General features: G+C 35.1%; 3 protein-coding genes across 5 annotated transcripts in view; 1 reads left to right on the top strand and 2 right to left on the bottom strand.

Moving 5' to 3' along the window:
* Nucleotides 1–4487, bottom strand: part of impact (impact RWD domain protein) — a 40342-nt gene extending 35855 nt beyond the window's left edge. The window contains exons 1-6 of one of the 3 annotated variants that reach the window (XM_084415696.1): nucleotides 4374–4487; nucleotides 4185–4245; nucleotides 3987–4115; nucleotides 3544–3596; nucleotides 3401–3463; nucleotides 3242–3321 (exon numbers count right to left, since the gene is read on the bottom strand). In XM_084415696.1, coding sequence (XP_084271822.1) covers nucleotides 3242–3321; nucleotides 3401–3463; nucleotides 3544–3596; nucleotides 3987–4115; nucleotides 4185–4229 — 370 coding nt within the window. In that variant the 5' untranslated portion in view covers nucleotides 4230–4245; nucleotides 4374–4487. Of the gene's footprint in view, nucleotides 1–3241; nucleotides 3322–3400; nucleotides 3464–3543; nucleotides 3597–3986; nucleotides 4116–4184; nucleotides 4246–4373 lie in introns of those variants that run through there. The other 2 variants (XM_084415695.1, XM_084415697.1) reach the window with 2 other exon arrangements.
* On the top strand, nucleotides 3969–10341 carry ing5a (inhibitor of growth family, member 5a). The gene is made up of 9 exons (XM_084415700.1): nucleotides 3969–4196; nucleotides 5370–5642; nucleotides 6104–6175; nucleotides 6321–6487; nucleotides 7591–7702; nucleotides 7791–7893; nucleotides 8315–8450; nucleotides 8552–8613; nucleotides 8708–10341. Exons 2-9 carry the CDS (start codon nucleotides 5606–5608, stop codon nucleotides 8745–8747), a joined length of 729 nt encoding a protein of 242 aa, XP_084271826.1. The 5' UTR covers nucleotides 3969–4196; nucleotides 5370–5605; the 3' UTR covers nucleotides 8748–10341.
* On the bottom strand, nucleotides 10241–14984 carry cep19 (centrosomal protein 19). The gene is made up of 3 exons (XM_084415703.1): nucleotides 14892–14984; nucleotides 14015–14168; nucleotides 10241–12456 (listed from the first exon to the last, which is right to left on the bottom strand). Exons 2-3 carry the CDS (start codon nucleotides 14142–14144, stop codon nucleotides 12098–12100), a joined length of 489 nt encoding a protein of 162 aa, XP_084271829.1. The 5' UTR covers nucleotides 14145–14168; nucleotides 14892–14984; the 3' UTR covers nucleotides 10241–12097.
* Between the last annotated feature and the right edge of the window lie 7 nt (nucleotides 14985–14991).

Genomic DNA, 14991 nt, shown 5'->3' with positions numbered 1-14991 from the left:
GTAATATTATGAAATATTATTACAATTTAAAATAATGGTTCTCTTTTTTAATATACTTTAAAATGTAATTTATTTGTGTGATGCAAAGCTGAATTTTCATCAGCAAGTACTCATTCTAATATGATGATTTGATACTCAGTTATTATCAATGATGGAAACAGTTGTGCTGTTTAATATATATTTTTGGAATACTTTTTTCAGGATTCATTGATGAGTAAAACATTAACAGCATTTATTCATAAAAACAGCATTTATTCAAAATAAAAACATTTCTAACAATATAAATCGTTACCATCACCTTTTATCAATTTAACGCATCATTGTTGAATTATTATAATTTCTTAAAAAAAATATATTTATTGTTCCCAAACTTTTGAACGGTAGTGTATATTGTTACAAAAGATTTCTATTCAAAATAAATACAGTTCTTTGTAACTTTTTATTCATCAAATAATCCTGAAAAAAGTATCTCAGGTTATAAAAAAATATTAAGCAGCACAACTGTTTCCAACATTGATCATAAATCAGCATATTAGAATGATTTCTGAAGGATCATAAGACACCAAAGACTGGAGTACTTGCTGATGAAAATTCAGCTTTGCATCACAAAAATAAATTACATTTTAAAGTATATTAAAAAAGAGAACCATTATTTTAAATTGTAATAATATTTCATAATATTACTGTTTTTTTTTTGTTTTTGTTTTTTTAACTGCAGGCTTGGTGAGCATAAGAGACTTCTTTCAAAAACATTAAAAATAGTAACGTTTCCAAACTTTTGACTGGTACTGTATATATATGATAAATGGCTTGGGATGATCCAATCTGGAAGCCACTCTCGATAAAAGCGCCAGCTAAATGAATAAATGTGTGAATATTTTTTTAATCCCATCTTTTTTCCCACGCGCAGCAACTACACACCCCAATCCTCTCGACTCCGCCAGCACTTACGGCGCGATTACACTGCAGAAAATGCTTTTCTTACTTGTTTCCAGTCCAAATATCTAAAAACTCTTAAATCAAGATGCATTTACTAGATGAGTAAAATGACATAAGAATATTAAGTCTTGTTTTCTGGGGAAATAAATTAAAATGAAGTGAGTTTGTGCTTAAAACAAGCGAAATGATCTGCCACTGGGGTCAGAAAATTAATGTTGCTTCTGTCTGAATTAAGATTATTGTTCTGACCCCATTGGCAGATCATTTAGCTTGTTTTAAGCATCAACTCACTTCATTTTGATTAATTCCCCTAGAAAACAGGACATAATATCTTATGTCATTTTACTCATCTAGTAAAGTTTTTAGATATTTGGACTGGAAACAAGACAAAAACACTAAGTAAGAAAAGTTTTTGAGCATTGAGATGCTTCTTCCAGCTTTGAACAATCAAAAGCGGCCTCTTTCCTCAAGCTGAAGGGTCTATTACGTCTAGGTTAATGGCAGGCCGTGTACCTGATTACCGGCAGGCCTCGTGCACCTGTTTCAGTCGTGCCTCTTTCTGTGTATTTCCGCAGAGAACGCAGTGTGCCTGCTATTCTTCTCAAAGGGCGGATGAAACAACAGACCTGAATGTTTGCTTGATTCCTCGACGTCGCCGAGGCTTTGTTTCTGGGAACAAAAATGGTCGTGTGTAATTTCCGTCTGCCGGTGGAACGCTGTGTTCCTTAAAAGCTGGAGGGAATAAAGGACAGCATGAAACCCTTCCTGACTCTAATTCCCCTCATCCCAGAGTTCGCTTTATACACAAATCATTGTGTGTTTTTTCCAGTGAGGCATCAGCTCAAAACAAAAAAGCCCAGGACAAACACAACAAAACCCAAGTGGGGCTTTAACACAACAGGCAATTAGTCCAGAGAAGGAGCGGCGGGTACCGAGACGAAATCCAAAAGCTGAAACACTCTCAGTCTGTGACTTTAATGGGAGAACGGCTTGTACCGTCCGGAAAAAAGACTAAATCAACACTTGGTTTAAGAACCAATCGCGTTCACAAACCATGTTAAAAATTAAGAGCGTAGAGGAAAATTGACGAATAGTTTGTCATGTCGTTCCAAACTTCCAAAACAACACAAAAGAAGATATTTTGTAGAACGTTACTTTGGACCCCATTGACTTTCATTGTGTGTGGACGAAATCAACACATCTTTCAAGATATCTTCTTTTGTGGTATATGATAAACTGCCTGGGATGTATCATGTGCAACAGGTAAATTTAATACTCCAGGTATATTCCTGACTTTACCGTCTAATTTCTAACCCAAGACATAGACTTATTTGTACAGACTTTAGATATGCATCAGTTTTGCATAATAAAGACTGATTTTGAACATCCTCATAAAACATTTGAGATGAGACAATTGGTGTGTCCATTTACTGCCCCCTAGTGTAAAACCACGTATGATCACAGACATGAAACAGTCCATCAGGCTCCTTCAACTCACAATTATGACAATTGTGTACATACATTATGTATATAAACCAGCTAGCTAGGGTAAAAAAGGGTTTATGTGTCAAACATCAATCCCACACTTCTGGATGCTGAATGATCATTATTAAAAATACAACAAACAACAAATTGACGTTATTTGTTTAACAAAAATATAATGGTGACACTTCAGTTTAGGGTCCAATTCTCACTATTAACTAGTTGCTTATTATTATCATGCATATTACTAGGATATTGGCTGTTTATTAGTACTTATAAAGCACATATTTAATGTCTTATTCCTGCATGATCATATTCTACATCCTAAACTTAACCACTACCTTACTAACTATCAATAAGCAATAATTAGGAGTTAATTGAGGCAAAAGTCGTAGTTAATAGTGAGAATTGGACCCTAATCTAAAGTGTGACCAATATAATTTATGAAATACAGTAAATCAAATGTAATAAATACATTTTTTTTGTGCAAAACTTAGGGCGCAAGTCATCAATACTTTTATTCATCAGGGATGCATTACTTGATCAAAAGTGACAGTAAAGATTTATAATTTTACAAAGGGTTTCGATTTCAAATAAATTCTGTGATTTTTAACTCTCAAAACAATACAAAACAAACAGTACAAATTGTGAAATATTATCACAATTTAAAAAGCTGAATGTTCAGCATCATTACTCCAGTCTTCAGTGTCACATGATCCTCCAGAAATCACTCTTATATGATGATTTGATGCTCAAGGTAGTATATATACACACACACACATATATATAGTTAATATCTAGACAGATTCTCCAATCTTACCTGCACTTTGTGATTTTTCAGCGAGGAATTCCCTTATTTTCTCCACCCAGAGGTACAGAATATTCTCCCCTGTATTCTCCCTAAACAAGACAATCACATTTCATATTTCATATCCACACAGATACACTGATCTGAGAGTGAACTGACACACACACTCACACATACAGCTCCTCTAAACTGTTGGACAGGGTTCTTCTGTCGGGTCCCCGGAGCCAAGCCGCGCTGTCAGGAGAAATACACACCAATCACTGCACATTTACTGCACGTTTCTTTATTATCTGCACTGAAAGCAGTATACATACTTGATTTGATATATGGGAGGCGCTGAGCTCGGATAATCTGGAGGAAGTATGATCTTCAAACAAAAATTAACATGCATTTAATATTTGTGCTGGGCAACGATTAATCTCATCCAAAATAAAAGTTTGTGTTTACATAATATATGTGTGTGTACTGTGTATAATTATTTTGTATAATACACACACACATAGAAAAATTAGCAGCATATACATATTGTATATTTATGTTATATATAAATATTTTATATATAAATAACACATTTTCTTAAATATATACATGCATGTGTGTGTATTTATATATACAAAATAATTATACACAGTACACACACACATATATTATGTAAACACAAACTTTTATTTTGAATGCGATTGATCGCTGCACCGCCCTATTTAATATTCATGAGCGCGTTTTGCATATTCATGAGTTCGATCTATGTTTCGTATACCTGTAAACAGACCGTCCATGTGGGCTTCTGGGTGTCATCTGATATTCTGATGCAGAAAACTCTCGAAGCTTCATCAATCACACACCATTCTTCACCATAGATGGAGGAAAGCGCCTCAATCTCCTCTATCTGTGAGATAAACATGAGCTCAGCTCATCACATCATCATAAGACAGAGTAACACGAGGCATATATATACCTGAGACTGCAGGTCAGCATCACTACTCTCTTCTGATGAGTCCATCGAGTTCAACACATGACTAAAAACAACACAAAAATCAACACATGACTGCTGAGGAAAAGTTCCTGTTGCGCACAGATTTCACTGTTAAAGTCGGACTTGTTAATATGTATACGCCTTATTAATATGTATATGAATATAATGTACCGTGAGACAGTGAGAAGTACATTAATATATTAAGAGTGACAGATAAAACGCACGTGGTCTTGAAGTGGGAAAGTCTCAAAACAACACACGCACAGTGCTTCCGGGTTAGAGCGTGGAGTCACGTGGGCATCTGATAATTATTGTATGTTTGCATAATGTGTTATTGTTCATATGTGTTTAAGTATTTGGATGTGAAACATACAGAATAAAAGGTTCATATTATAATGAATAAATATTACGTTGATAGTGTATTCAAGTTATTAATATTTTATTTTAAAATGTTTTAATTACTGATATTAATGTAAATTAAATGGATATATTAAATATAATATTTTACTGCTACATTACATTATTGACGTATTCTAAAAAATAAATAATTTAATAAAATATATATACTTTTGACATTGTATTTGATTATTAATATGATAGAATATTAATAGAAAGATCTATATTATATGGAATAAGTATTATATTAATAATATTTATTTTAATCATGTATTCGAATTATTTATTAATATTAACCTTTTTATTTTTTATTTTACATTTTTTAATTAATGTCAATGTAGATTAAATTTATATATTAAATATAATATTTCACTGCTACGTTAAATTATTGAAGTTCTAAAAAACAAATAGTTTATTTGATTAGTAATATTATATACGTTTGGTATATATTTGTGTTCGATTATTAATATGATAGAATAAAAAGTCCATATTATTTGGAATAAATATAATATTAATAATATTTCTTTAAAAGCTCTTATATTACTAATATAAATGTGTTATCACCATTTCGTTATTATATATTGGATAGCATTATATTATTGATTCTAAATCATTAAAATGTAAAAAGAATAAAAACAAATACTATATTTGATTATTAATTGTATATGTATTGTATGTTTTTTTATTGAATGTTATTACAATTAATTATAATAATGTTTTTTATTGTTATCTGTTATATTGTTATTTTATCTGCAAGTCTGTTTTCTCTAGAATTAGATGGAGTAAAAAAAGAAAAAGAAAAAAGATCTAGATGGAGTGACGTCGAAAGAGCACTAATGAGCCAAGCCCCATCGCCAACCAATCAAACCAAGGCATTCAAAAACGTCGCCTGTCAGCCAGTAGCAGAGAACTGCCTCATTAATTATTCATGACATGCCAATGTTGTTCCACCTCACGCGGGCTGGCGGAGGAGAAAAACATACTGGAAACGAGTGAAGATCGTCACCATGGCGACAGCGATTTATCTCGAACATTATCTCGATAGTGAGTATAATTCACTTCCGAACAAATACAGCGGATTTAACGGGGTTTTTTTTACGCGGGATCAAGGTGTTTTAAGAGGTCCAGTTTGAGGATGTTTTGATGGCTAATGTCAGATTAGCATTAGCGAGCTTCAGCTAGTAAGCCAACAGGTTGATTAGCTTATTTTCTACTGTACAACACTGCGTAAATCTACGTGATTCTTTTATTTAGTTGTTTAAGTGGTTTTATATACATCTATTGTGAAACCAAAGCAAGTTGTAAATGCATAACAGAAAGTAGTTAGCCAGCATGCTAACAACATGCTAAGTCAACAAAGTCATGTTATGTGAGATTTTATGTGTGTATATGTATTTGTCCTCAGGTATCTGTCTAGATAAATAAAAGGTGGTGGTCTAGAACGTTCCTCTTGTATGTAAACAGTACTTTTCTTTTTTTTAATTGAGATATTTTTATGATCCTAGGCATTGAAAACCTGCCCTGTGAGCTCCAGAGAAACTTCACACTTATGCGGGAACTGGACAACAGAGCGGAGGGTGAGATGACATCTTAAATCATACTGTGCCGTCTACCTAGGGAGCATCTTTGGGTATTATAGGGTCGTTCAGTATCATGACCCAGTCCCAGAGAAGTGACATGAAATTGATGGATGTGTTTTTGGTCCCCCCTCTTCTTTTGCAGAAAAGAAATGCGAGATCGATAAGCTGGCAGAGGAATACATCACTAACGTCCGAAATCTGGCCCCCGACCAGAGAGTGGAGCACCTGCAAAAGATTCAGAACGGATTCAGCAAATGCAAAGAATACAGCGACGACAAAGTGCAGCTCGCCATGCAGACGTACGAGATGGTCAGTGCCGGCGATCCCAGACCGGGTGGAAACCTGGAAATATGGGAATTTCAAATGTGTGATTTACACGGAAATTTCTATTCTCAGTTTGTCAGAAAAGATGGAAGTTTGTTTTTATAGTAAATATCATTTTCTGTATTTTAATTTAATTATTGAGGAGTTTTCGCAATTTGCAAACGCAATATGATTTAAAAGTTGAAATTAATTTTACAGTGTGGGAACCTCAAACATGTTTATTTAAATTTTTCTGCGTTTATCTTCCCATGTCTGTCAAAAATGGCCTGATTTTGTTTTGGTTTTTATTTAAATTAAATTAATGTACTATAATTTAGTTTGATAATGTTTTTTATTTAATATTTTGTATTTTTAGGGGATTTTATGGTGCTAAATTACTTTTATGGTGCTCACTTTTTGAGCAGAGACCCCGAAATGAAATTTCGAACTCAAACTCATACATCTTGAATGCTTTGGAGCAACGGACTGAAGTTTGGTCTCTTTTTAAAGACGACACTTGGCTGAAGTGTAAAAAAGTGAACTTGACAAAAGTTATACAATTTCACATTTATTGTTAAGAAAAATGCACTAAAAACAGTTTTCAATTCTTATGTGAAATGCATATTTTCCAAAACACATTTTTCTCTAAAACTGTGAGAAAATCAAAGCCATAAATCTGAACAAGTCGTGTTCCACAGTTGAGTTTGATATCTTAAAAAAAATTACATCTAGTTTCAGAAAAGCACCAGAGGGTGTGTATAATAAGGTTATATAATAATAAGGTTGTTTTATTATACTTTTATTAATATTTAGAATTTTATTTGGTTATGATATTTTTGTATAATTTTGAGTAATTTCCTTATGAGCTTTTGTCATTGCATTTATTTATTTTTATATTGCTATTTAGGTTTAATTTATTTTTATTTCAGTTTTAGATCCAAGCAGTTTTTCAACTAATATTTACATTTTTTTGTAAAGTTTTTCCTGTCCAGTCAATCACGGCGGTGTTGTTTTGAATAGTTTACATATTGTTTTGTGTCTTTTTTAAGTATTATCTTTTTTTTTTTTGGTATTATTATTAAAAATCACCCCGAGCTTCTTCTCACTAGGTGGACAAACACATCCGAAGGCTGGATGCTGACCTCGCTCGCTTCGAGAACGAGCTGAAGGAGAAGTTGGACGTCAGCGGCTACGAAAGTCCAGACAACAGAACGCCCAAGAGTAAGACCCAGCGTGGCTCGTTTTGGACAAACACAACGCATGTCATACTGTACACGATCAAATGAATATGACCTGTTGTCCTCTGTAGAGGTGAGTGGCAGAGGAAGCCTGAAGGAAAAACGACGACCCAAAGGAAGAGGACGGAAATCTTCAGACGACGACTCGCCACGGAAAAAGAAAATGAAAAACGGGTAAGAGTCGACTTTAGGAAATGCTTCGCCCAAAAATGACAGCTTTGTTTCCATCCATTTTTATGCAAATTTTGGGATACCTCATAAAACAACGCTGCATTAAAATCCAAGATGCACATAAAGTCTAAAAAAACGCATGCGCTCAATTGGAAACACTCAATAAATCCCAAGACTCGCAACATAAACCTCACATGTCTTTGCCTCAGCAGAGGCTGTGATTGGATAACTGGAGTAACCAGCGGACCAATCACATCGCAGCATCTCAAATGTTGGTTGAGTCAAAGTCTGTCATCAGAAGGATTTTGTTCGCTTGACCACATGGGATGGAAACGCTGCTTTATTCGCAGATTTTAATGCAATATTCCAATTTTCCACGTAATGTTTGATTGACACGTAACTATTTCCGCTTTGTTTTCCGCAGCCCTGAGTTCTCTGAATCCGTCTTACCAGTTCACCCATCAGATGTCTTAGACATGCCTGTGGATCCCAACGAACCCACGTACTGCCTGTGTCACCAAGTGTCATATGGAGAAATGATCGGATGCGACAACATGGATGTACGAGCGGATGTCACGTCCATTCACTTTAAACTGTTGTTTTTGAGTACCTTTCCTCATGTATTTCTTCAACAAACAAACAAAACTGCTTTTCTTCACAGTGTCCCATTGAGTGGTTTCACTTCGCCTGTGTTGATCTGACAACAAAACCCAAAGGGAAATGGTACGTCGGTCTGTTCAGAGTTGCTCAATGAGGAACCGTCGATATATCTTTGTTTTTGAAGATCACCAAACAGCTTTTCTTTTCTTTCTTCCAGGTTCTGTCCACGATGCACCCAGGATCGAAAGAAAAAATGAGATGTTGAGATTACATTTCTATATGAATATACATATGCATATATATGTATTTTGTCTAAGTGGTAAAATAGGATAATATATACTCCTTTATATGGCCATGATGAAATATATGAGGGTCACGAGAAAAAAACAAAGTTTTTATTTTTCAAAGTACTTGAAATGTTTCCATTTGTTTGAGTTTCATTCTGTGTTGTCAAATTGTCTTTTTAGGCAGTTTCGGATATATTATATATGATATAGGCTATCTATATATATATATTTTCCTCTCTTTACTTACTGATTATTTTTATGAAGCTTCAAGCATCCAAACTCTCGTGCTTTGCTCATGAAATGTTTTTAGCGCGGCAACAAGTCGTTCGGCACGATTTCACTTTTAAGACGCTGAATTCGGCAGCCAACGTACGATTGTATTTCCCGCTCTTGCACTTAAAGTCCAATACGACTACTGTTCCTGAAACTACCCATATGCTTTGAAACTCTCTCTGTTGTTAGAGAGAAGTGAAACTTTGAAGTGCAAGTAAAGTGTTTAATTATAGAAGCTTGTTTCCGCCATGGAATAAAACCATTTAAAAGATAATTGCGAGATATAATGTCAGAATTGGGATGTATAAACTCGCAATTACAAGAAAAAGTCTGAATTGTGAGATATAAACTTGCAATTGCAAGAAATAAAGTCAAAATCGGTGTGTATAAACTCGCAATTCTGACTTTTTTTTTCTCGCAATTCTGACTTTTTTTCTCGCAATTCTGACCTTTTCTTGCAATTGCGAGATATAAACTTTTGCACGATTAGGAACGATTAAAAATGGAAGCTTGTCTCCGGCGCATAATAAAAAAAAAATAAAAAAAAGTTAATTGCGACTTTTTATCCCACATTTTGTACTTTTTTTTCTCGCAATTGCGTGATATAAACTTGCAATTAACTTTTATTTTTATTTTTTTTATTCTGTAGCGGAGACAAGATTTCGTATTTTATCGTTCCTAATCGCGCAATTGCAGATAATAACCCAAAATCTCAAGGTATAACTGCCGTCATTTGAGGCTTTTCTTTGCTTCATTCTTCGCTTTATTTCCGAGAATCTTTTGCCGAACTCAAAGCGATTAACTACTGCATTTCAAAGCGACAGTACACGTGCGACGTCTCGTTGTTGAATGTTTTAAACGTGTGATTTTGGCAGTATCTGCCGTCTTTTCTCCAGCAGCTTTGATGCACTTTTTAATCGACGGGACTCGGCACTTGTGGCTTGTCGCTTTCCGATTCAAAGCCGTTTTTAATGCGCAAACAAAATGTCAAGAGGATCTACCAAAGTGAGATTAAGCGGTGTTAACGCTGCTCTTGTGTTATTTTACGATTCTATATGTGATCCAAATATAAAACATGAAATATTACTTCTATCATATTGACGTGAGACTACCTTATTGAACACACGTACCTGTACGTCTTTATATCGTGTCATCAGTAGTGGGTAGAGAATCCACAGGGTTGAAAGTGTGACAATCAAGTAGCGTTTTATTTTTTCATGTTTAACTTTACCTGGATATATGTTCCGTACAGCTTTTCGTAAAAACAAATAAATATTTACCATTAAAAGTCGTCTTGTCGTTTAAAATGTATGTCAAGTATTGAGATGTTTTGGTATCATTATCAGTGTTGGGGAAAGTTAATTTAAAAAAAGTAATGCATTACAATATTGCGTTATTCCCTTAAAAAGTAACTAATTGCGTTACTTAGTTACTTTTAAGAAAAGTAATGCGTTACGTTACTTTTGCGTTACTTTTTTTTTTCACCTGGGGTGGGCTTGTTTTTTTATAACAAAAAAAGTTCTATTTTTGGGCAAATGTAAAGACCCTTTCACACCAAAAGTGAAATAATAAGCCTCAGACTGCAGATTCACGTGTGTACAGTAGAGGTAGAGTACAGTAGAGGTAGTGTACAGTAGAGATAGAGTACAGTAGTGTACAGTAGAGACAGAGTACAGTAGTGTACAGTAGAGAGAGTACAGTATAAAGTACAGTATAGAGTACAGTAGTGGTAGAGTACAGTAGAGAGAGTACAGTAGATGTAGAGTACAGTGGTATACAGTAGAGAGAGTACAGTGGTGTACAGTAGAGATGGAGTACAGTATAAAGTACAGTATAGAGTACAGTAGTGGTAGAGTACAGTAGAGAGAGTACAGTAGATGTAGAGTACAGTGGTATACAGTAGAGAGAGTACAGTGGTGTACAGTAGAGATGGAGTACAGTATAAAGTACAGTATAGAGTGCAGTAGTGGAAGATTACAGTAGATGTAGAGTACAGTAGTGTACAGTAGATGTAGAGTACAGTGGTGTACAGTAGAGAGAGTACAGTGGTGTACAGTAGAGATACAGTACAGTATAGAGTGCAGTAGTGGAAGAGTACAGTAGAGATAGAGTACAGTAGTGTACAGTAGATGTAGAGTACAGTAGTGGTAGAGTACAGTAGAGGAACAGCTCAAACAAACCTTTCAGCTGCTGTTATTCTGGATAACAGAATAATAGGATGCAGGAGAAGAAAGTTTAACACTACCAATAAAACCAATAAATCTATAGTCATTTTGTTCTTGGTTTAACTGAATCAGCGAAGCTCAGAAGCAAGTACATCAGTCAATGAAGTGAGATTAAATGCATAAAAATGAATGTTTTATTTAACATATTTAATTATTGGAGGTTTGCATAGTATTCTGATCCTGCATTTCACTGATTTTATTAATTTCGAGGAATATTGAATCTTTTTTGTGTGCAAGTGAGATGAGTAAATACACACTCACATTTAGTCTAGAACTGCAATAACCATCACGTTTACACACACACACACACACACACACCTCTGGACAAGAGAGCTGTCAGTCAATAAATGGGAAAACAAAGTAACTTGCATTACTTGTTTGAAAAAGTAACTCGGATATTTTGTTGTAAATTTTAAAAATAATGCGTTACTTTACTAGTTACTTGAAAAGGTAATTGATTACGTAACTCAAGTTACTTGTAATGAGTTACCCTCAACACTGATCATTACTATACTATTTTACGATTTATTTAGTAGAGGTAATCCATGTTTTTGTAGGCTGATAATAGATCATATTTTTTAAACATTCATAGTTGTAAAAAAACTTTGAGGTTTAGACTTTTCATGTCCTCCATTTTTTTTTTATTGAATTAAATATTTACAATTTTGTGATGTCAAAGAACCAAAAGGGTAAAACTATAACAGTGGCCTTAAAACGATATGCACCATGGGAAATGCATAGACCAAACAAACAGCATGTTCATCACCAGACCCCCATAATGCACCATGTCTGAATCACTTCTTCTAAAGTGTCCGTGATCTTCTAAAACTCGTCATCGGACTGCTCCCCGTCCCAGCTACACGTCTCTCGCACGCTGATCTCTGGAAACTCCACTTCCAGATCGTACACGAAGTCCGGATCCTCTTTGCGTCTGCGGTTGCGCTCGAACAGCTCGTCCATCTGGGCCTTCCTGCGGTTGAGCTCTTCATCGCTCAGTTTGTTCAGGTCCTCGTCGTTGAGGTCGGGCCCCCGTTGGGCAGCGAGACTCTGGTCCAGGCTGAGGCCCCGCAGATGATCCCGGAGGATGAGGTGAAGTCTCTCAAGCTGGACCAAAGACACGGACTCCAGATAGACGCTGTGACGGACATGACGCTTCATCCTTTCTGCTGCTCGACTGCAGTCTGGAAAGATGGAAGCAACACTTTATGAAAGTACATTAAAGGTATAGTTCACCCAAAATTTAAAATTAGCCCATGATTTACCCACCCTCAAGTCATCCTAGGTGTATATGACATTCTTCTTTCAGACGAATACAATCTGAGTTATATTAAAAACATGTCCTGGCTCTTCCAAGCTTTATAATGGCGGTGAATGGCTGTTTCTGTTTTTAAGTCCATAAAAGTGCATCTATCCATCATAAAAATGCATCTGTCCATCATAAAAGTGCATCCATCCATAATAAAAGTGCATCTATCCATCATAAAAGTGCATCCATCCATCATAAAAGTGCATCCGTCCATCATAAAAGTGCATCCGTCCATCATAAAAGTGCATCCATCCATCATAAAAGTGCATCCGTCCATCATAAAATTGCTCCACAGGCTCCAGGGGACAACAGCCATTCACTGCCATTATAAAGCTTGGAAGAGCCAGGACATTTTTTTTTTAAATAACTCAGATTGTATTCGTCTGAAAGAAGAAAGGCACGAGACATGAAGGCATCTGATTGGTTCTTTACATTCGCACCGAATGGCAGTGATTGGTCAGAGTTTTTACTGTCCTGCAGCTGCTACAGAGGTCTGATTTTTTTAATTCCTTTTTCTGAACACATAATGTATTGACTACTATCAGGATGGAAGGACCATTTCACCCAGTATAAAAAAAAGTGTTTCTGAACAGGATTACCTACCCTACCTTTAAGTCAGTATTTCATATGCATGCAAGTATAATGGTTTGTTCATTACAATCTCAAAACCTGCTTTGATAGTCTCTGACACAGATAAATTGGTTTGCCTAGATCTGTCTTCTTTCTTCTTCTTAGAGAAATGTATGTGGGCGAATCTCACAAAACCCCTGAATAAAATGTCTTGGTCACATTTCGAACATAATTTCTATGGGGCATCCCTCAGGGTTATAGTTGAGGGCCACTTTTGTTCTTGTTTTTAGAGAAATGTATGTGGGCGAATCTCACAAAACCCCTCAATAAAATGTCTAGGTCACATTTCAAACTTCATTTCTTTGGGGCGTCCTTCAGGGTTATAGTTGAGGGCCACTTTTGTTCTTGTTTTTAGAGAAATGTATGTGGGCGAATCTCACAAAAACCCTTCAATAAAATGTCAGGGTCACATTTCGAACTTAATTTCTTTGGGGCGTCCCTCAGGGTTATAGATGAGGACCACTTTCGTTATTGTTCTGAGAGAGATGTATTTGGGTGAATCTCACAAAACCCCTCAATAAAATGTCTAGGTCACATTTCAAACTTCATTTCTTTGGGGCGTCCTTCAGGGTTATAGTTGAGGGCCACTTTTGTTCTTGTTTTTAGAGAAATGTATGTGGGCGAATCTCACAAAAACCCTTCAATAAAATGTCAGGGTCACACTTCGAACTTCATTTCTTTGGGGCGTCCCTCAGGGTTATAGTTGAGGACCACTTTCGTTATTGTTCTGAGAGAGATGTATTTGGGTGAATCTCACAAAACTTGTCAAGAACAAGTTTATGTCATATTTCAAACAGACTTACCTGAATACTGAGAGAAGTTCCTGACAGGTATGATTCTTTTTCGCATCTTGCTGGTGTTCTTGTTCTCATATACGAGGATGATTGAAGGTGGAACAAATTTCACTCCACATTGCTTTGCTACTATGGACATTTTCACTCACGCTTGCATGTCCAGCTGCAGAATCAAAAGAGAAATATTGTCCACAAAGAGTCAACCAATAGTTATAGTTCTCCATAAATAGTTATTATATAATAATAAAATATCACTGCACATAGTTAAAAAAAATCTTCAAACTGTATATGCACACAAATCCATCTTATAGATAGTAGAATAGATAGTACATATTATGTTAATATTTATTTGAAAGATGTTTTAAAATGATTCATATTTGATTTACTAAATAAATAAAATAAATTGTTGCAGCTATATTAAACTTATTGCTGTGCTAAATAATTTATTTGCTCATTAATATTAGTGTGTGTGTTAGTGTAGTGTAAAAACAAATATGATTACAGTTAGTTTTATCCATCCATCCATCCATCCATCCATCCATCCATCTATCTATCTATCTATCTATCTATCTAATAAAAAAATATATATATAATTTCTAATCCATTTATCTATCTATCTATATAATATTTCTAATCTATCTATCTATCTATCTATCTATCTATCTATCTATCTATCTATCTATCTATCTATCTATCTATCTATCTATCTATCTAATATTAGTATTAGTAACCATAGTAACAGTGAGATGTGTTGCACAAAGACCATCGGAATCACAATATTTATCGCTTAATTCACGTTAATTCTATCGAGACGGTTTTTTTCTTAAAGGCACAGGCTCACATTTAATACGCAATACATGAGCTTGTAAATAAGGCAAAACCATACTCTTGTTGTGGTTATTTGATTGAGGTTTCCATGCTTCCTCGTCGCCCCTGTATCCTTTTCTTCTGACGAGGGAGTCTCTCGCACGAGACGCTCATTAGCG

Source organism: Rutilus rutilus (assembly GCF_951802725.1).
Source record: "Rutilus rutilus genome assembly, chromosome: 8".
Taxonomy (NCBI): Eukaryota; Metazoa; Chordata; class Actinopteri; order Cypriniformes; family Leuciscidae; genus Rutilus; species Rutilus rutilus.
This window is presented reverse-complemented; position numbering and strand designations above follow the sequence as displayed.

Bases quoted from the DNA above. Each gene is read 5' to 3' on its own strand.
- cep19 (XM_084415703.1), bottom strand. From the start codon at position 14,144: ATGTCCATAGTAGCAAAGCAATGTGGAGTGAAATTTGTTCCACCTTCA. The intron at 12,457-14,014 runs GTAAGTCTGTTT...CCATCTTTCCAG, and splicing joins GAACTTCTCTCAGTATTCAG to ACTGCAGTCGAGCAGCAGAA.
- ing5a (XM_084415700.1), top strand. From the start codon at position 5,606: ATGGCGACAGCGATTTATCTCGAACATTATCTCGATA. The intron at 5,643-6,103 runs GTGAGTATAATT...TTATGATCCTAG, and splicing joins TCTCGAACATTATCTCGATA to GCATTGAAAACCTGCCCTGT. The intron at 8,614-8,707 runs GTACGTCGGTCT...TCTTTCTTCCAG, and splicing joins ACAAAACCCAAAGGGAAATG to GTTCTGTCCACGATGCACCC.